Genomic DNA, 22,972 nt, shown 5'->3' with positions numbered 1-22,972 from the left:
TGGGACTACAGGTGCCCGCTACCATGCCCGGCTAATTTTTATACATTTAGTAGAGACGGGGTTTCACCATATTGGCCAGGCTGGTCTCGATCTTGTGACCTTGTGATCCGTCCGCCTCAGCCTCCCAAAGTGCTGGGATTATAGGCGTGAGCCACCGCACCCGGCCTGTTATCCATATTTCAAAGCTGAGAAATTTAGGTTTAGCGAGGTTAATAACTTGATCAAGATCCACTGCTAGTAAAAATGGAAATGTTAGTGGGACCCAGACCTGAGGGACCCCTCAAAGGGTCTGTTAAAGGATCTGGCTGGGCACGGTGGCTCATGCCTGTATCCCAGCACTTCGGAAGGCTGAGGTGGATGGATCACTTGAGGTCAGGAGCTCAAGACCAGCCTGGCCAACATGGTGAAAGCCCGCCTCTACTAACAATACAAAAATTAGCCAGGCATGGTGGTGCATATCTGTAGTCCCAGCTACTTGGGAAGCTGAGGTGAGAGGATCACTAGAACCCAGGAGATGGAGGTTGCAGTGAGCCAAGTTCGCGCCACTGTATTCCAGCCTGGGTAACAGAGTGAGATTCCGCCTTTAAAAAAATTAAAATTAAAAAAAAAAAATCCATGATGTGCCCTCCCAGGTGACTGGTGGCTGGAGTTTGCTTCATGCCCAGAGTATGAGCAGAATGGCTGCAGACAGAGTGCATGCAGAGAAGGCCACCACATGCAGGGCTGGCCTAGAAGAAGAGACATCACCTTGCTGTGTCACTGACCCTTGGCACTCTCTCTGGAACTCACTCCCATGTGAGGAGAGGCAGGATATTGTTAGCTGTGTGCAGTTTCCATTCATCTACCTGAAACTCATCAGCAGCCTCACCTGTGCAGGCCATAACTGAGTGCCAGGAAACAAGCCAAGAGCTTCGATGGAGGAAAATAGGCCTGGCAATAAAACACCAGCCACAGACAGACAGACAAACACAGAACAGGAAGGGCCCACAGTCTAGTGCCTGTAGGAATCACTCCATTACACCATCAGGGAAAGGTGAAATGATCTTTAGTCAACTCTCTTTTTAAAACCCAGCATTCAGCCACTGTGGAAAACAGCATGGCGGTTCCTCAAAAAATTAAATATAGAATTAACCATATGATCCAGCAATTCCATTTCTGGGTATACACACCCAAGTTCATAGCTGTATTAATAAATAAAAGCCAAAAGGTGGAAGCAACCCAGGAGTCTATGAAAGGATGAGTATAAAGGACGATGTATAGATACAATGGAAAATTATTCAGCCTTAAAAAGGAAGGAAATTCTGACATGTCCTACAACTGAATGAACCTTGAAGACATTATGTCAAGCAATATAAGCTGGTTACAAAAGGACAAATATCCTATGATTCCACTTATATGAGGCACCTAGAATAGTCAAATTCATAGACAAAAAGTAGATTGGTGGCTGCCAGGAGATGGAGGGGGAGGAGCTGGGGAATTATTGTTTAATGGGTATAGAGTTTCAGTTTGGAGTGAAGAAGTTCTGGAGATTGAAGGTGGTGATGGTTGCACAATAATGTGAATGTGCTTAATACCACTGGACTAGATACTTAAAAATGGTTAAAAGGTATATTTTATGTTATATATATTTTTTGCCACACTAAAAAAGCCAATGTTGTCTTTAAGAAAAATTTGTATTTACATATTTCAAAACAACATATTGTGTGCAAGTGTACAATTTTTATTTGTCAATTTAAAAAAATAAATAAATACCAAAAAGATGTACAACTATGTTATATCAATTTTAAAAATATAAAAAGGAGCGCTCGCTTTGGCAGCACATATAATAAAAATATAAAAAGAAAAACATTTTTAAAAAATTAAAATAAATTAGTAAATAATGTTTCAAGCAAGATTTTTTTTTTTTTAAAGAATGATTTCCACATGAGATAATTCCACTGAAAAACATTTAGATTCTTAAAGAGGTTATCACCCAGCAGTCTGGCAGACAGCTATTCAAATACCACCCTTTTCGGCTGGGCGTGGTGGCTCATGCCTGTAATCCCGGCACTTTGGGAGACTGAGGAGGGAGAATCACTTGAGTCCAGGAGTTTGAGACCAGCCTGGACAACATGGTGAAACCCCGTCTCTACTAAAAATACAAAAACTAGTCAGGCATGATGTTGCACGCCTGTAGTCCCAGCTACTCGGGAGGCCGAAGTGAGACAATCACCTGAGCCTGGGAGACAGAGGTTGTAGTGAGCCAAGATTGCTCCACTGCACTCCAGCCTGGGCGATAGAAAGAGATTCTGTCTGGAAAAAAAAAAAAAAAAAAAAAAAAAATCTCCAAATGGTTCTTTTTAGCAGCGGTTTAACTGTGGCTCTTTGCCTTCTCACCACCATTTTGTCATATTTCCTCATGTGTGTGCTTCTTAGATATTCACTCACTCACTTATTCATTCACTAAATATTTATTGAGGACCTACTGTGCATCCTGTATCTGGTACCATGATAGGTGCTCTGATGTGGCACCCACAGGTCAGGATGGACACAACTTAATCTGGTAAGGCCTGGAGTGTCCACTAAAGCTCTGTGAGGTCAGATGACAGGACTGTCAGAAAACAAATCAAATGATCTTTCTGAGTGCTAACTTGGGAAAGAGTTGGAGCCCTAAGGAGGTAAGACTGAAACCATGAAAGATCAGTGACCCCAGGCAGTACATTTTGATACCAGCTGAGTGCACAGATAGTAAGTTTCAAAAAAACTGGAGAGGCAACAGGGTGTTAAGGCAGGAAGTCCTGTTCCTACAGTTTAGGAAATCCAGGTCCTGAGAAGTAGAAATTAGCTGCTCAGGGTCACATAACCAATAGGAGTGACATTGCCAAGCCTGGACATCATGTCTCTTGGCTCAGTAGAACCCGTGGGCTTCACACCGATTTTTGAGAGCGCTCATCATGGTACCAGAATCAGGGATCCTGGAGCCCAGCACAGAGGATGAACCCACATCTGATTTGGCCCTAGGGCTCTACCTGGGCAGGCAGGGCAGTCGCAGTTTCTGTACTTTGCACTACTGCCTTAATAATTCATGCCTTAAACTGATGACAGCACTCTCCAGGAGGAGAAATTGTGCCCAGATGAGGTGCAAGAACAAATCCTGGCCAAGAATCTTTTCTTCAGTAGGATTCTGCCTTGATCTTTTTTCCCCCAGTTTAATTTCAATGACATCAAATTCCTTTAAAAATAGATTTCACATTAGATTTGAAAATTGCCCACATCCATCAGCCTCCTATTAAACGTAAATAGCTGTATCCTGGGCTGCAGATTTGTAATGCTCAGATCACTCAAGAGACCTCAGGCTTCTAATAACGGACTCCAGATTTTTAAACCCAATTTCTTGGCTTCCCTCATCCACATAATGCTCCAGAGAGACAGTGAGCACTCGCTTCCGTTTACAGCTGTCTGCCCTAATGGACTGAGTGCAAGCATGAAGTCAGGGCCGCTCCTGCAGGCTGACCTCAGGAGTCAGGGTTGGGTTCACAGCAAAGACAATGGAAAATGTAACGATGAGGTGGGACGTTGGGCGAGGGCTGATGAGGACACTGGCCTTTAGGAACAAATTTCATTTTTCTTGGATGAAAAAGTACGGAGCCTGGCTAAAGAGGTGCTATACCCACTGAATATACATGGATGAGCATTAGGGACTCTGGTCGGGGCCACAGCTAGCTTGCAAACAAGCCCACCTGGAGACCAATCTGTAGCGCTCAGACCACTCCCAGTCACTCCCTCTCTACTCGCCCTTCTGTTCTCAGTCTTCTTCCCATGATAATGATGCCTGCATTGCATTGGACCTTCTCTTATTCCAAGTGCCTCTCCAGGAAGGGTGTGGAGGGAGTAGCAGAAATTAAGGGACTCAGATGGTTGGTAAGAGATGCAGAACGTCAAGAAAATGTCCTCCGCCCATGGCCCCAAGCCTAACTTGTTTCCTTTTTCCCCTCCATTAGTAACACATGAGGAAGCTTGCAATGAGCATCTGAGCTGAACCAGATCTAATCACCGCCCACAGAAGAGCTTTGGGTCTGCAAATATGAGTCCACCTGGGAGTGATTTCCCCTGGGTGCAGCCAGTCCCTCACACACCCACTCCTAGAAAAAGGTGTAAATAGCACAGAGGAGTGGCCAGACCAGAAAAGTTGGCCCTCTGACCTATTGCAGGCATGTGTGGTCTTATGGAAAATAGCTTATCTAATTGTTTTCACATTCTGAATGCTCTCCATTAAAATTTTCATTTAATGCTTGAATGTGTCCAGGGTTTGTACCCTCACAAGGCAGTGGGAATAGTTTTATAAGAGAGGCTCCATTTCAAAATCCGGGATTTGCAACCGTCTGCCACTATACACGGTTTAACACTTGCTAGAATGAGTATGAAAGTTAATCTGTGCTATGAGCAGAATGTGACTCATCTGGATTTAGTTAAACAGCTCATGGTGCTTTTCAAAAAAGATATATGTGAAACCTTTGAAAACGCAGTCTTGCCAGGCAGAACACTGTTGTACACACCATCAGGAAGAAATGGGTGAAGGAGCATACAGAAAATTACATCCCTCAATGGAAGCTCCAGAGAGTTCTACGAATGACATTGTCAACAGACCCCAAACAATTCAGTGTGCATAAGTGTGGACTGACTAGGGAAAGACTTTCTGAAAAAAAATTCACAATTTGCACGCCTAAAAAAGGCTATGATCTAACAAGATTGAAGAATTAAAAAAAAAAAATACCCTCAATTTCTCCAGGATGATACATCGTAGAAAGATTCACTTACTCATTCCCATTCAGCAAACATTGTGCACATCTATGAATGCCAAGCACTCTTTGAGCTTTTGAGAATTCAGCAGCAAGAAAAAGATAATCATCTCTGTCCTTGTGGGCCGTCCATTCTAGCAGTCTCTCAGGAATGGTTTGTCTTAAACAGGTGCCCTCTGGGGCCTGTGCTCAGATCCCCAATCATGCCCCTTGATGTGCTAGATGACAGGCATTTGAGGCACTCAGCACATCCACAATATCATCCCGCTGACACCCTGTACCCCTTGAATATTGCTGGGATGTCCTAGAGTCTCATTTTGCTTCTTCTATCCTATCAAAGGGAATAAAGCTTCAATGTCTTCCCTCTTAGCATCCATCAAGTGTCTTATCTTGCAGGAGTAGAAGAAAGCAGCTCCTTCTACCTCTCATCTCTGGGCCCATTCTTTTCTTTTTCCAAGACCCCAGTGCTATGGGAATAAGGGGGAGGGAGACTGCACCTGCATTTCACATAGGTGGGAGCTTCAGCTTGGGTCCACTTGGCTAATTGAATCTAATGGCCAGACCTATTCAATATCTAAAAATCATCCACATAATAGGATCTAGTGAGCCAAAAAGTAAAATAAAGGGGAGAATAATGTTAATAGACACAATGCTGAATACAGGCACATCTTGCTTAAGATTTGCATGGAAAGGGAAACTAGAGGAGCATTTAGCAGAACAAGCCCTTCTCCAACTCCCACTGTAACTTACTTCTGCAGGTTTTCTTATCTGGATTCAGGGTAAAGCCTTTCAGGCAGCGGCAGGAATAGGAATCATCTGTGTTAACACACTCGTGCTGACATCCATGATTAGATGAGGCACAGTAGTCTATCTCTGTCAAGAAGGAAAAATCACAAGAATGGCAAACCAATCAATAAAGCTAGCATAGGAAAACCAGGGATTTCCAGTCTTTATTTTCCCAAATAGGTAAAATCCCACACCTCAAAGAGTCACACCATGAAGGGGTCTCCCAATAAAGCTACTTCCATGTTTCCTAAGAGAAACTTCTTCGCCTTCTTTCCTTCTTCTCCTTCTTCCATCCTCCTCCCTCCTCCCCCCCTCCCCCTTCTCCTTCCTCTTTCCCTTCCCCCTCCTCCCTCTTCCCTCCTCCCTCCCTCCTCCTCTTCTTTCCCTCTTTCTTTTCTTTCTCTTTTTCTTTCTTTCTTTCCTTTTTTTCTTTCTTTCTTTCTCTTTCTTTCTTTCCTTCCTCTCCCTCTCCCTTCCTTCCTTCCTTTCTTCCTTTCTTTTTTCTTTCTTTCTTTCTCTCTCTCTTTCTTCCTTTCCTTCTTCTTCTATTATTATTATTATTATTATTATTATTATTATTATTATTATTATACCTGGACTCTTCTGCTAGGCAAAGACAAACTTCGTGACATATTATAAAACGTTTATGCAACAAACAAATTTGTGAACATGCTTTCCTTGTCTTGATTCATGTAAGAGCCACTAAAATGAAAATGCGGTATTTGCCAGACTGTAGGCTGAGAATGGTTTAGCTGAGTGTTTTATCGAATTTAAGCAATTAAAACAATTAAACGTTCCCAAAGCCAAACTCCAAACCACTTAAACCCATCAAACAATAAGCCAAACAATAAGACACAAAATCATATCCTGGGAAAAATAAGGCCTAGGAGTGAAAGGCATAAATACTCTGAGTTCAAAACACCTCACTGGGCTCAGCTGTACATAAATAGGATCTTTACCTCAAGATTCACAGAGAATGTGATCTCTAGGGATACACTAATTGAAACCAAAATATTTTTTTTAAAGTATTTCATGAAATTTGTCATAATGAAATTTTACTTGTGTATTTTTATTTTTGTTATTTTGTTTTTGTTCTTTAGTTTTTCTTTTTTTTGTATTTTTTGTATAAGTATTTTTAAATATGGAAAGAAACTTTTATTGCAGAATCTGAGCAAAGTATTTTCCCATAGTGGAACTTGGACACATTGTTTAAAATTGCTTGAAATAAACGACCACTGATGGAATCTTAAAAGGAGTCTTTGTTTTCATGAGGGTTTTTATTATTTAAAGAACATTTGAACTGCACAAATAATCTTCCTAATAAATAATTTGGTATAAATGAGAGTTCCCAATCCATACCAGAGGAAACAAACTGAGTAAGGGAAAGATATACAATATTCTTGAAAGGAAAAAATGTTGAGTAAGATGCCAATTTTTCCCAATTTAAACTTATGGAAATGTTAAGCAAAATATACAATAACGTCCAATTTCAAAAACGGACTGAGTAGTATAATAAATCCATGTACATATCACCCAGCTTCAGGAGAATCAATCTATGGCTGCTTGGCTTTCAGCTATGTCCCCACTCTCTATAGTAAGATCCCACATTACTTTGAAGCAAACCCCAGACATTGTATTGTTATTATTATTATTACTATTTTTGTTTGTTTTGAGACAGACTCTCGCTCCGTCACCCAGGCTGAAGTGCAATGTCACGATCTAGGCTCACTGCAACCTCCACCTCCCGGTTCAAGCAATTCTCCTGCTTCAGCCTCCTGAGTAGCTGGAATTACCGGTGCATGCCACCATGCCTGACTAATTTTTTTTTTCTTTTTTGAGATGGAGTCTCACTCTAACACCCAGGCTGGAGTGCAGTGGCGCAATCTTGGCTCACTGCAACCTCTGCCGCCCAGGTTCAGGCAATCCTCCTGCCTCAGCCTCCCAAGTAGTTGGGATTACAGGTGCCTGCCACCATGCCCTGCTAATTTTTGTATTTTTAGTGGAGATGGGGTTTCACCATCTTGGCCAGGCTGGTCTTGAACTCCTGATCTCGTGATCCACCCGCCTCGGCCTTCCAAAGTGCTGGGATTACAAGAGTGAGCCACCACATCTGGCCCAGACATTGTATTATTTTGTCCATAAATGCTTCATAATGTAGCTTTAGAACACTGGGAGTCTTTATAAACAATATAATTGTAATACCATAGTCATATATAAAGGCATTTTAAAAATCTTTTTCTTTGAAAACAATTTCAAGCTTACAAAAAGTTACAAACATAAAAATAGTACAAGAAACACTTACATACTCTTTACCCAGATTCACCTTTGTTAACATTTTACCCCGTTGCTATGATTACTTGGTCATCTCTCTGACCTATGTGAGGGCACATTACATACATTCTGGTCCTTTCCCTTAAAAACAGTCTGTGTTTCCTAAGAGGAGGAATATTCTCTTATATAACTGCAGTATGGTTATAAATTTCATAAGTTTACATTGATACAATACTTATATTTAATCTACCATCCATATTCTAATCTTGTCAGTTGACTTAATTATGTTCTTCATAGCATTTTTCACCTTCCAGTACAGGATCTAGTCTAGGGTCAGAGATTATATTTCGTTTTCATATCTGCTTAGTCTCCCTTAATCTAGAACCATGCTGCCTAATATGTCTATTTAAATTAAAATTGATTAAAATGAAATAATAAAAATTCAGCCAGGGGTGGTGGCTCATGCTTGTAATCCCAATGCGTTGTGAAGCTGAGGCTGGAGGATTGCTTGAACCCAGAAATTTGAGACCAGCCTGAGCAACACATAGCAAGACCCCATTTCTAAAAAAAGAATTTTTTTTTTTTTGAGACAGAGTCTCGCTCTGCTGCCCAGGATGGAGTGCAGTGGCACGATCTCAGCTCACTGCAATCTCCGCCTCCCGAGTTCAAGCAATTCTCCTGCCTCAGCCTCCCGAGTAGCTGGAACTATAGGCGCACGCCACCACACCCAGCTAATTTTTTGTAATTTAGTAGAGACGGGGTTTCACCGTGTTGCCCAGGCTGTTCTCGAACTCCTGAACTCAGGCAATCCACCTGCCTCGGCCTCCCAAAGTGCTAGGATTACAGGCGTGAGCCACTGCGCCCAGCAGAAAAAGAATTTTTTTAAGTTAGCCGAGCATGGTGGCACCTGCCTGTAGTCCCAGCTACTAGGGAGGCTGAGGCCAGAAGATCTCATGAGCCCAGGAGTTGGTGATTGCAGTGAGCTATGAGCTATGACTTTACCACTGCACTCCAGCCTGGGCAACAAAGCAAGAGCCTGTCTCTAACAAGCAAAACAAAACGAAACAAAAATTCAGTTACTGGGTTGCATTGGCTGTATCTCAAGTGCTCAGTGGCCACGTGTGGCTCCTGACTACTGTATTGTATGATGCAAACAGAATTTCCATCAACCAGAGTGTCCCATAGGATAGTGATGGGCCAGAACATTTCCACAGCCTCTCTTTGTGTTTTATGACATAGAAATTTTGGAATAATACAGTCTCTTCTACTTGTTTTTAGTTTTTTTGAGGTATAATTGACAAAAACCAAACTGCACATACTCAAGAAAAACAATCTGATGCATTTTGCATGTGTATCCTGCCATGAAACTATTGCCACAATCAAAATAATGAGAATATGCATTACTCTCAAAACTTTCCCCGTCTCTTGCTAATTCATTCTTCCCCACTCTCTCCAGTCCCAAATAACCATTTACCTTCTATCCAGATAAAATCAGTTTGCATTTTCTAGAATTTTATTTTTTATCTTCTTTTTTTATCTCCCCACGGAATTTTAAATAAATGTAATCATATAGTATGTATTCTTTTTTGTCTGGTTTCTTTCATTCAGCATAATTATTTTGAGATTCATCCATATTCATATGTGTGTCAATAGTTTGTTCCTTTTTATTGCAGAGTAGTATTTCACTATGTGATTATACCACAATTTGTTTATCCATTCACTTGCTGAAGGGCTGGTTACCTGTTTCCAGTTTGGGGCTATCACAAATAAAGCCACTATGAACATTAATGCACAAGTTTTTGTGTGGACATATGCTTTCATTCCTCTTGCATAATGGCTGAGTCATATGGGACATGTATGCTTAACTGCTTAAACATTCCCACCAGCAATTTATGAGAGTTCCAGTTGCTCCGTATCCTCATCAACACTTGGTAATTTTAGTCATTCTAGTGGGTATGATTATCTCAACATGACTTCACTTTGTATTTACCTAATGAATAATGTTGTTGAATATATTTTCAAATGCTTCTTTGCCATCTCCATATATTATTTGGTGAAGTGTCTATTCAAATATTTTTCCCATTTTTATTGAATGGGTTGTCTTTTTTTTTTTTTGACAGAGTCTTGCTCTGTCACCCAGGCTGGAATGCAGTGGTGCAATCTCAGCTCACTGAAACCTCTGCCTCCTGGGTTCAAGCAATTCCCCTGCCTCAGCTTCCCAAGTAGCTGGGATTACAGGCACCTGCCACCATGCCTGGCTAATGTTCACATTTTTAGTAGAGACAAGCTTTCACCATGTTGGCCAGGCTTGTCTCGAACTCCTGACCTCAAGTGATCCACCTGCTTTGGTCTCCCATTGTGCTGGGATTACAAGCATGAGCCACCATGCCCAGCCTGAAAAGGTATTTTTTAAATTTCATATTTTGATTGTCCATTGTAAGTATATAAAACTAACTTATTTTTGTATATTGATCTTGTGTCCTGCAACCTTGATAAATTCACTTGCTATTAATAGTTCTAGTAGCTTTTTGGTAGATTCCATTGGATTTTCTACACAAGTGATCATGTTATCTGTTAATAAAGATGGTTTTTTTTTTTTTACAATCTAGGTACCATTTATTTATCTTTCTCTGTCTTATTGCACTGGCTAGAACTTCCAGTACAATATTAAATAGAAGTGGTGTGAGTGGACATTCTGTTTTATTCCTGATCTGATAAAGAAAGCATTGTCTTTCATTATTAAGTATGATGTTAGCTGATGGTTTTTTCACTGATGCACTTTATCAGATTGAGGCAGTTACCTTCATTCTGTTTGCTTTGTCTTTTTTGAGATAGAGTCTTGCTCTGTTACCCAGGCTGGAGTGCAGTGGTGCGATCTCGGCTCACTGCAAGCTCCGCCTCCTGGGTTCATGCCATTCTCCTGCCTCAGCCTCCCGAGTAGCTGGGACTACAGGTGCCCGCCACCACGCCTGGCTAATTTTTTCTATTTTTAGTAGAGACGGGTTTCACCGTGTTAGCTAGGATGGTCTCGATCTCCTGACCTCATGATCCGCCTGCCTCGGCCTCCCAAAGTGCTGGGATTACAGGCATGAGCCACCGCGCCTGGCCACCTTCATTCCTAATTTGCTGAAAGTTTATTTAAAGAAAAAATGAATGTCAGATCGTATCCAATGCTTTTTCTGCATCTGTTGAGATGGCTCATATGGTTTTAACTTTTTAGTATGTTAATATTATGAATTAGATTGATTGAGTTTTGAATGTTAAGCCAACTTTGAATTCCTGGAATAAATTCCACTTGGTCATGATGTATTGTACTTTTTAATATATTGTTGAATTTGATTGCTAGAAACTGTTTAAATAACTTTTGCAGGTATTTCATGAGAAATAATTGTGTATAGTTTTTTTTTTTATGTCTTTCTTTTCTGGTTTGGGTATCAGGGTAATGATAGCCTCATAGGATGAGTTGAAAATTGTTCTTTCCTCTTCAATTTTTTGGAATAATTTGTGTAGAATTAGTAATAGTTTTTCTTCAAATTTTTGGTAGAATTCACCAGTTAAGCCAATTAGGTTTGAAGTCTTCTCTATGGGAAGGTTTTAAAGTGCAAATTCCATTTCTTTTAATAGATAGAGATCTATTCAGACTATATTCTTTTGTTTTTGGTCAGTGGGGGGACAGGGTCTCACTCTGTTGCCCAGGCTGGAGTGCAGTGGTGTGATCATGGCTTACTGAAGCCTCAACCTCCTGGGCTCAAGCAACCCTCCTGACTCAGCCTTCCGAGTAGCTGGGACTACAGGCACTTGCCACCATGCCCAGTTAATTTATTTTTTGTAGAGATGGGGTCTTGCTGTGTTACTCAGGCTGATCTAGAACTCCTGGCCTCAAGCAATCCTCCCACCTCAGCCTCCCAAAGTTCTGGGATTACAGGTATGAGCCACCATACCCAGCCTCTATGTATTCTTGGGTAAACTTTAGTAGTTTGTGTCTTTCAAGGAATTTGTCCATTTCATCTAAGTTGTCAAAGTTATTGGCATAAACTTGTTTATGATTTTTCTGTATATATATATGTATGTGTGTATACATATGTGTGTGTATGTGTATATATACACATATATACAGATATACAGATATATACACATATATACATATATATACATATATACACACATATATATATATACATATATATATATTTTTTTTTGGTGGAGATGGGCTCTATTGTTGCCCAGGCTGGTCTTTAACTCCTTGCCTCAAGTGATCCTCCTGCTTTGGCCTCCCACAGTGTTCAGATTACAGGCATGATCCACCATGCTTGGCGTGTATTATCCTTCAAAGTTTGTAAGATATGTATTGATGTCCAGTTTCTCATTCCTGATATTAGTAATTTGTGTCTTCTCTCTTGTTTCTTCCTTGATTAGTCTGGTTAGACATTTATCAATTTTATTAATCTTCTAAAAAACACATTTTGATTTTTACCAATTTTCTCTATTGATTTATGTCTTCTGTTCCTTTTATTTTAGCTCAGATCTTTATTATTCCCTCTCTCTTGAATGTCTAATATATGAAGACATGTTAACTTCCCTGTTCATTCATTCATTCGGTAAATATTCTCTGAGCATTTACCATGGCGCAGGCACTAAGATCAGCGTTGAACAAAGAGGCACAGTCCCTTGCTTCATGAAATTTGTAAGAGTCCCTTACAATCATTTATATTGGAAAATATTCATTAATCAAATAATAACACCAATAAACATACATTTATAAATTAGATATATATAATTGGATAATTTTATGAAGAACAGGTATTAAAGACATGATAAAAAAGCAAGAAGAAGAAATTTTCTCCTAGAAAATCAGAAAAATTTTTAAAAATTGCCCCCTTAAGAAACACTTTTTTTCCTTCAACCTGTATTTTAAGTTCTAGGGTACATGTGCAGGATGTGCAGGTTTGTTAGGTAAATGTGTGCCATGCTGGTTTGCTGCACAGATCAGCGCATCACCCAGGTATTAAGCCCAGCATCCATTAACTATTCTTCCGGATGCTTTCCCTCTCCCCGCTCCTTGCTACAGGACCCGGTGTGTGTTGTTCTCTATCATGTGTCCATGTGTTAAGATGAAATGGACAAATTCCTTTTACGCTGCTGGTGGGAATGTAAACTAGTACAACGACTATGGAAAGCAATGTAGAGATTCCTTAAAGAACTAAAAGTAGGCTGGGCGCGGTGGCTCACGCCTGTAATCCCTTTGAGAGGCCGAGGCACTTTGAGAGGCCGAGGCAGGCGGATCACAGGGTCAGGAGATAGAGAGCATCCTGGCTAACACGATGAAACCCCGTCTCTACTAAAAATACAAAAAAAAAAAAAAAAAAAAAAATTAGCCGGGCGTGGTGGCGGGCGCCTGTAGTCCCAGCCACTCGGGAGGCTGATGCAGGAGAATGGCATGAACCCTGGAGGTGGAGCTTGCAGTGAGCTGAGATCGCGCCACTGCACTCCAGCCTGGGCAACAGAGCAAGACTCCGTCTCAAAAAAAAAAAAACTAAAAGTAGATCTACCGTTTGATCCAGCAATCTCACTACTGAGTATCTACCCAGAGGAAATTAAGTCATTATATGAAAAAGATACTTGCACACGCATGTTTATAGCAATACAATTTGCAATTGCAAAAATATGGAACCAGCCCCAATGCCCATCAATCAACAAGTGGATAAAGAAAATACAGTGTCTATATACACCACGGAATACTACTCAGCCATAAAAAGGAACAAAAGAATGGCATTTGCAGCAACCTAGATGGAGTTGGAGACCACTATTCTAAGTGAAGTAACTCAAGAATGGAAAACCAAATATCCCACTTCTCACTTTTAAATGGGAGCTAAGCTATGAGAATGCAAATGCATAAGAATGATACAATGGACTTGGGGTGGGAAGGTGGTGAAGGATAAAAGACTACACATTGGGTACTATGTATCCTGCTCAGGTGATGGTTGCACCAAAATCTCAGAATCACCACTAAAGAACTTGTCCATGTAACCAAACACCACCTGTTCCCCTAAAACCTATTGAAATCATAAATAATTTAATTTAAAAATAAAAATTGCCCCCTTAAACACTGATGGTAGAGTATAAATCGGTACAACGTTTCTGGAAAATAATTTTGAATATGTATCAAAAGCCTTAAAAATGTTAATTGCCTTTGACTCAATAAATTTCCTTTTTTGTTGTGTTCCTAAGAAAATGATCAGAAAAAAAGATTCAAGCATAAGAATGTTTATCACAATATTATTTGAGCAGCCAAAAAAACCTGAACACATTCTGACATATACATATAATAGAATTTTACACAGACATTAAAATGTTTTTGATAACGTTTAAGTGACATGTCAAAATGCTTATGATTTATTGTTATACTGCATGATCTCAACTCTATACAAATAAATCCATACACATACATTAAAAAAAGACTGGAGAGAAATGTTCCAAATTGGCATCAACAATGGTTATCAGCTAGGTACAGTAGTGTGCGCCTATAATCCCAACACTTGGGAGACCAAGGCAGAAGGACTGCTTGAGCTCAGGAGATCAAGACCAGCCTGGGCAACATGGTGAGAAACCCGTCTCAAAAAGCAAAACAAAACACAAAAACAGTGGTTTTCTCTGGGCGATAGTATAACAGATCATTTTATTTCATAGAATTTCACTTCTATAGGAACCAGTTTCCCTCAATGAACCTGTATTACTTTTGTAATCAGAAAAAGTACTAAAAATAAATGTACATATTTGTACATTTGTACTTTGTGAAACTAGTTGCCATGGAAAATGGCCCAAATAATATACAAAAAAGAACAATGTGGGAAGTGTCCTGTGATTTGGAGAAGAACATAATCAGGGAACTTTGCTGAAAACAATATATATATAGCTTCAGGTGTGCATATCTGCTACAGTTTGGATGTTTGTTCCCATAAACTTCACGTTAAAATTTAATCCCCAGTGTTGGAGGTGGGGCTTAATGGGAGGTGTTTGGGTCATGGTGGGGAATCCCTAATGAATAGCTTGGTGCTGTCCTCACAGTAATGAGTACGTTTGCTCTGTTAGTTCTCATGAGAGCTGGTTGTTAAAAAGAGCCTGGCACCTCCCCATCCTTTCTCTCTTGCTTCCTCTCTCACCATGTGATCTCTGCACAGGTCGGCCCCACACCACCTCCCGCTGTGAGTGGAAGCAGCCTTAGGCTTTCATTAGATGCCCAATCTTCCCGCCAGCAGAATCATGAGCCAAATAAACCTTATTTTCTTTATAAATCACCCAGTCTCAGGTGTTCCTTTATAGCAACACAAATGGACTAAAACATATCCATTTTGTACTGGTGCTGTGTGATAGTATCACAGATCATTTTATTTCATAGAATTTCATTTCCACCTCTGCCTCAAAGGTTTCCTCCCTCTCTCACTGCCTTCAAATCTTTAATCAAAGACTAGTATTACTTTGCTGTTGAGACCTGTAGTATTCTCTTACCCTGCTCCAATAGAATGTAGGCTCCATAAGGACAGATATTGGTGGGTTTTTTTGGTCTGTTTAATTTATTACTGCATGCTCAGTGTCTACAATCATATCTGACACAGTAGATACTCAACAAATATTTGTGGAATGAATAAAAGGTTATTGGTATTACTCTTACTGGAGTGTGTTTTTGAGAGTTTAGATACATACACATTGCACACCAAGAAGAAACATGGGGGACACTATGAATGGAAGACAGCTCTCATCCCTCCATAAGGCTTCTTCCCAGCAAGCTGTTTAAAAACCTCCCTCTACGAGGATCTCAGTTCAACAATTAGCATCCTGTGGTTACAGACATTCGGCCAGTTACAAACCCAACCAATCATTCATTGAGCACAAATTTCTTCACACACAAATTGGTCAAATGCCTATTAAAGTTTAGATGGTCACTACTACATTTTCCATGCCTGGCTAGTCTACTAAATGAAATAAAGTTACTCTGATATGACTCATTCTTAGTGGCCACAAAGAATGCAAGTAGCCAAAAGTTGTTTTGTTCATTTCTAAGAGCAAGGAAATAGATATCAGCTCAGTCTAGGGAATCACTTTCTAAGAGTCAGAGCTATACAAAGTGGAATGAACTACCATGGGGTATAGTGAATATCCTGTCAGTGGGGATATTCAAATGCAGGTTGGATGATGGCACAGTGAGAGTATTGTAGGATGGATAGTTGTGCAAGAACTAGGTTGAACTTTAAAGCCTCTTCCAGCTGAAAGTGTTTCATTTATGCACATAGGGAGTCACAAAAGTGGCATATTACAGGCTGTAGGAAGGTAGTGGCACTCAGTATGTTAACTATACCCTGGCCAAGAAACCTGACAACTGATACTTTGTAATTCTTCTATTGCTGATTCAGCATAAAATTATTTCCGGCCAGGAATGGTGGCTCATCCTGTAATCTCAGCACTTTGGGAGGCCAAGCTGGGAGAATCACTTGAGGTCAGGAGGTCTAGTCCAACCTGAGCAACATAGCAGACCCCATCTCTACTTTAAAAAGTTTACATCCTTCTGTGTTTTGTTTTTAGTGCAAACACAAAAATATTCATTCAGTGCCTTACTCTGTGCAAAGCATTCTTATTTGAAAAATAAGGATGGAAATGTCAACCAAGTTATTACTGGAGACTGAAAAACAATGAGTATAATGACCTCCAAGCACAAAAATAATAAATGGCAACATGCAAAGGATGGTGTCCACAATTGCCTTTGTTCATCATTACAGGCATTAGATGATGAAGCATTAGACTCAAAGCCCACAGTCTCCTTGCTACCAAAGACATGAATCCCTGTCCAGCAGACTGAACTCCTCTACAGATCTTTCTGGTGAAAAGACCCTGGATATCTGAGATTGTTCTTTCTCATGCTTGGCTCAAGAATAAGGGTTTCAATCTAGATCTCAAAAAGTCTTGCTACCATAGGACCAGCAATTCCACTTCTGGGTGTAAAAACCCAGAAGAACTGAAAGCAAGGACTGAACACTCATGTTTATAGTAGCTTTATTCACAATAGGCAAAAGGTGGAAGGAGCCCAAATGTCCATCAACAGATGGATAAACAAAATGGGGTATATACGTATAATTGAATATTATGCAGTCTTAAAAAGGAAGGAAATTCTGATATATACTACAACACAGATAAACCTTGAGGACATTATGCTAAGTGAAATATGTTAGACAGCAAAGGACAAATACCGTATAATCCCACTTACATGAAATACCAAGAGTGGTGAAATTCACAGACAGAAAGTAGAATGTGGTTGACAGGGCAGGCAATGGGGAGTTACTGTTCAATGGGTACAGTGTTTCAGTTTGGGATGATGAAAAGTTCTGGAGATGGATGGTGAGGATAGTCACAGCTGGGTGGAAACCAGGTGACCCCAGCCAGGGGGTGTGGTCTGGAGAGGCAGGAAGGAGACAGGCTAGGATATGTGTTTTTCACAATGTGAACGTATTTAATGCCACTGAATGGGTACAGTGGTAAATTTTCTATTATGTATGTTTTATAACAATACCAGAAAAAAAAAAAGTCTTGCTAACATTTTGCAAACTGATGGTACCTGTGTGTTTCCACCTTTCTCCCTTCTAGATTTGGACGGGCTGCTGTAGGGTAAGAAATTGATATAAAGGTAGTGCTTTTTTGAACACCACTTACATATTTCAAATTATAGTACTGGTTCATGAACATAAAGCCCTATTATGTACATTTTGGCTTAATCATAAATTAACCATGCTTGGTTTATTACATTGACTAGTCTACCTTTTTTAGACAATAATTGCACACTTACTAATTGGATTCGCTTTCAAATATACTTTTGGTTAAAAATATAGGCTGAAATTTAAGAAACTGAGTTTATTTTATTTTTTGCAAGTTTATAAGAAGTAGAATTTTTAAAAAAATCTTTAGAACCAGGCCGACTTGGCTGGAAGCTGGTGGGAGGCCTTGGTACTCACTAACAGGGTGGCCGCCTCGGTTCTGAGCTTCTGCCTCTATCCTGTTTCTGTAATTTTAACTGGGCTCTATTTCTCAGTTCTTGTCCCCACCACAGATCTGGAGCACTCCTGAGTGTTTCATTCTTACGACTGGGCTTTTGCCTTATCTTCTACTCTTAGCTTTCCAAGTACTCGGTCTCCTTTCTTCCTCTTGTCTCCCTCCTCCCAGGTCTGGCTCCTGCCCACCCCAAGCATGGTGGGAAGAGGGCTCTTCTAAGGGATGTACTGCCCTGAGGCTGCCTGCACGAACCCTCCAATCTCCCAGCACTCTTCCCTGCCCACGCACTGGGGCAGCCCACTTCTGGATCTTGATTCTGACAGCTGCACTGCTGGGCTTGCTGCCTAGCTGGTGAGACCTCACAGCTGGATCAGCCCCTCCCGTGGCTCCTGGCCAAACCTCCTCTCCCAGTCCCACTGTGCTGCGGTATCTACTTCCAGGGTCTGATTCCAGGCCTCCAACACCCTCCTTGCCTGCACCACCCTGGGCTGGGGATCTGGGACAGGAGGCATGCTGAGCCAAAGGGTGAGGAAGATGGTGCCACTCTGGGAACGAGGGCTGGTACTGGGGTGGAAATCAGGTGACCCCAGCCAGTGCATGCAGTCTGGAGAGGCAGGTAGGAGACTGGCTAGGATATGTGTTTTTCTCCAGTCCTCATCCTTGCAAGGCAGCATCTCACCTGTTCTGGTCTAACTAGTCTCCTTCCTCTAACTCCTGCTGTGGTCCTGGCTGCAACACACTGTAGGCCCTTGGTCACATAACTCCTGGCACCATGACTCAGCTACTCAGTGTGGCTATGGCTAAGGTCCCTCACCAGCTTGCAGTGGAAATCTTGAATGTTTTTTGCACCTTTAAATGTAGCCCAGGCACGTGGTATATGCACAGTAAATACTCTTTTTTTTAGAGTTTTGGAGGCCAGGTGTGGTGGCTCATGATGACCATAATCCCAGCACTTTGGGAGGCTGAGGTGGGAGGATTCCTTGAGCCCAGGAGTTGGAAGCTGCAGTGAGCTAGGATTGCACCACTACATTCCAGCATGGGTGACAGAGCAAGATCCTATTTCTGAAAAACATAATGATAATAAATAAAGTCTTTGAAACCCACATTGTCCCTTTTTAGCCTTTTTTTTTTTTTTTTTTTTTTAAGACAAGGTCTTACTGTGTCATCCAGGCTGGAGTGCAGTGGTGCCATCATGACTCACTATAGCCCCAACTTCCCAGGCTCAACTAGTGATCTTTCCATCTGAGCCTCCCAAATAGCTGGGAGTACAGACACTTGTCACCATATCTGGCTAACTAAAAAAAAAAGTTTTTGTAGAAATAGGGTCCCTCCATATTACCAGGGCTGGTCTCAAACTCCTGGGCTCAAGTAATCCTCCTGCTTCTCTTCCCAAAGTGCTGGGATTACAGGCGTGAGCCACTGTGCCCAGCCTCATATAGTCTTCAAGATTATGCTATGGCCAGGTGCTGTGGCTCATGCCTGTATTCCCAGCACTTTGGGAGGCTGAGGTGGGTGGATCACTTGAGGTCAGGGATTCCACACCAGCCTGGCTAATATGTTGAAACACCATTGCTATAAAAAGATACCAAAAAATTTAGCTGGGTGTGGTGGTGCGAGCCTGTAGTCTCAGCCACTCGGGAGGCTGAGGTGGGGGAATTGCTTGAACCCAGGAGGTGGAGGTTGCAGTGAGCCGAGATCGCATCACTGCTCTCCAGCCTGGGTGACAGAGTAAGACCCAGTGTCAAAAAAAAAAAAGGAAAGAATAATGCTATGCAGTAGGCACTATTATCATCCTGTACTGTAACTGAGGAAACTGAGGCATAAGTAACTTGCCCAAGATCACCAAGAGAAAAAGCAGAGAAGCTGGGATTAGAACCAAGGCCAGCTGCTGGCAGCCCACGGCCTCCTCTTTGATGAGGAACACTGACTCATCAGCCCAACAACCACAACTCCCCAACCACGACGACAGCACAGGCTGCTATTTTACAGTTCAGAATATTCAGAAGGGGAGGGAGACCAGGAACACAGCAGCCCACTCATTCATTTACTTACTCTTTCAATAAACAAAACAAATAAACCACTGTATACGCCAGTCATGCACGGGGCGCGGAGACTACAGTTCTCTGCCTGGTTCACATCTTCAACTTCTTTCCTTCTCCTTGAACCCCCACCTCACCCTTTGCTGCCTCGTGAATGACAGCTCCACCTCCAAGACTCAGCCACAGTATCTTCTCCATTAAGGACCTTGCCTTACTCAGTTCTATTGGCACATGGTTGGGGCTCCAGAAATGTATGCTTTTGACCTAATGTGTCCCTTATACTTCCACACATCACCCACACCTCCAGCTCTGGTGTTTGTAAGCTGCTGATATTTAGGTATTGAAGAGTAGGAAGTAAGTTTATGTTGAAAAAGGTTTTGTGCAGATGTATCCTGTTTTACATAGTGAATACATTTTAGAAAGGTTGTAGGTACATGAACTTTTTATGAATTAAAATCCTATTTTCTCACTGATGCATGTCTCTGAGGTGCCTTACCTTATTCTAGATTGTTATGAAAGTCCACTTTTTATAAATGCTTGGCCCTAATACTTAACAAGCAAACTTTTCTCAAGTGATCCTCCCTATAGAAGGATAATAATCCACACACAATCCCTTAAGTCTCCTGGTGTACCTTTATATTTAACAGAACACTTTTGGCATCTTTTTGCAACTAGTTATTATCTTTTTTGCAAAACTAATGATCATCTTTAGTTTATCGAATTTTATGTTCAGATTTTGGGAGCTGAAATTAATTCTGATTTTTATGTATATAGTTAAAATCAAATTGAACTAGATAGCTCAAACAAAAAATGAGCAGTTCTTTGCAAACTGCTGTCCACCAGAAGAAACCACTTACGATTCTTTTTGGCTCAGCGATTTTCTTGTGTGGAGTCAGAGCTAAAGCCCACAAGCCACAAAGCTTCAATGAAAACATCTCAAGCCCTGTTAGTGCTGATAGGCATAGTCAGGCTGAGTTAGCAGGAAGTAAGTTGGTCTGATTGTCAGCATGCTCAGCAGATGCTGAAGGAACAGTCCTACACATGGTGCCTTCATCATATTCCTTGAATAGTGATGTTGAGATACAGCGGTCTATGGTCTTAAGCCAAGTCATGAAAGTCCTGACAGAAGAGGAACGGGGCAAAAGGTATTAGACCCCCATGACATAATTATATGCTAATCTATACTCGAGAGATTTCCATGGTCACAGTCACCACAGCAATAACATCAAATACTTCTCTGTGTGTGCATGTGTAGGTAACTTACTTGTGCACGTTTTTTTATCTGGGTTAAGAGCAAATCCTTCATGGCACTGGCAAAGGTAGGAGCCATCAGCATTTACACACTCATGTTCACATCCGTGGTTTTCTGAGGCACAGTAGTCCACAGCTGGAGAGAATAAAACACATTCAGAGTTAGAAATGCAAACAGAAGAAAAGGGAATGGTAGGATGAGGGCATACTGATAACAGATATTAATTAGGATTAATATTATTGCCCCCAAAAAGAGTAGGATAAACAGATATGAACCCAAGGTCTCTGCCCCCCTCAAAAAAAATCAGGAGTCTATATCAGGCAATTCATATAGGAAGATATAGGAAGTAAACTAAAGAACATGTGAACAATTGTATTTAAAAGTTAAAGAATTGCAAATCAAAATCATCACAAGGTGCACTTACACCTAGTAAACTGGCAAAAATAAGATGAGATAAAACCCAATGGTAGAAAGGCAGCAGCGTTATTAATGGTGGGGGCATTATAAATTAAGAAAGATCCTTTTGGAAGGCAATTTGACAATGTTCACCCTGGACGTGAAACCCAAAGAAATAGCTGGGAAAAGGGTGAAATTATATACAACAAGCTATTAATAGCATTGTTTACAACAACAACAAAAAATCCTAGAAAATAAGATGAACATTGAATAAGGGTAAATGGTTTAACAATGTATGAGAAAATACACTGGCTGATTTTTCATTAATTCCACAAGTATTTCCTGAGTACCTACTATGGGCCACGTCCTGTTTTAGGTGCTAGGGACAGAACAAGTAACAAAATAATCCAAAATTCCAGCCCCCAAGGAGCGTATATTTGGATAATGATGGTGGGAGTGGGGAACAGATAAGAAGTAAAATAAGTAAATAGTATAGTCTATTAGGAGATAAAGAAAATTCTGGAGAAAAACGAAACAATGAATAGGAGTAGGGTCAGTGGGGGAGTGGGTAGCAGGTGGGATGTAATAAAGGTGGTCAGGAAAGGCCTCTCTGAGAAGGTGGGTGGTTAGGAAGAGTGTTGACTAAAATACGAGCCATGAGGATATCTGGGAGAGAGTATCTTGGGCAAAACAAACAGCAAGTGCGAAGGCCAGGAGGTGGGACTCTGCCTGGTGGGCTGGAGGATCAGCAAAGAGCCCAGGGTGGCTGGAGGAGGGACAGAGGAGGGAGATGAGAAGGGGGCTGTCAGGAGGGACCCATGGGCCATGCAAGGACCTCAGCTTTTAGTCTGAATGAGTTGGGAGTCACTGCAGGGTTCTGGACCCATGAGCCAAGAATAGACTGACAGGGCAAATGTGAGAGTAGAAAACCAGTAAGAAAGTGACTCCAGTAATCCCAGAGAGGAAGGGTGGAGGCTTAAACCAGGATGTTGCAGGGGATGAGGGGGAGTGGTGTTCTGGAAGTTATGGGTTGAATTATGTCCCCCAAAAAGACATGTTGGAGTCCTAAACCCGGGTAGCTATGAATGTGGCCTTATTTGGAAATAGGGTCTTTGCAGAAATAACCAGGTTAAAATGTACTCATTAGGGTGGTGTGCTCTAATTCAATATAACTGGTGTTCTTATAAGAAGAAATCTGTCCCTATGACCCAAACACTTTCCAGCAGGTCCCACCTCCAACATTGGGGATCAAATTTCTTTTTTTTTTGAGACAGGGTCTCACTTTGTCACCCAGGCTGGAGTGCAGTGACACCACCTCTGCTCACTGCAGTCTCAACCTCCTGGGTTCAAGTGATCCTCCTGCCTTAGCTGTCCAAGTAGCTGGGACTACAGGTGCGCGCCACCACATCTGGCTA

The 22,972-nt window shown here is 41.3% G+C and overlaps 1 protein-coding gene across 4 annotated transcripts in view; it reads right to left on the bottom strand.

Annotated features, from left to right (window-relative positions):
- The window catches only part of MATN2 (matrilin 2), a 168,407-nt gene that overhangs the window by 37,282 nt on the left and 108,153 nt on the right, over window positions 1-22,972 (bottom strand). For all 4 annotated transcript variants that reach the window (XM_024250832.3, XM_024250831.3, XM_063726431.1 and 1 more), the window contains exons 6-7: window positions 21,174-21,296; window positions 5,529-5,651 (exon numbers count right to left, since the gene is read on the bottom strand). In XM_024250832.3, the coding sequence (XP_024106600.1) occupies window positions 5,529-5,651; window positions 21,174-21,296 (246 nt within the window). The remainder of the gene's footprint in view (window positions 1-5,528; window positions 5,652-21,173; window positions 21,297-22,972) is intronic.

The sequence above is a fragment of the Pongo abelii genome, chromosome 7 (genome assembly GCF_028885655.2).
Source record: "Pongo abelii isolate AG06213 chromosome 7, NHGRI_mPonAbe1-v2.0_pri, whole genome shotgun sequence".
Classification (NCBI taxonomy): domain Eukaryota; kingdom Metazoa; phylum Chordata; class Mammalia; order Primates; family Hominidae; genus Pongo; species Pongo abelii.
This window is presented reverse-complemented; position numbering and strand designations above follow the sequence as displayed.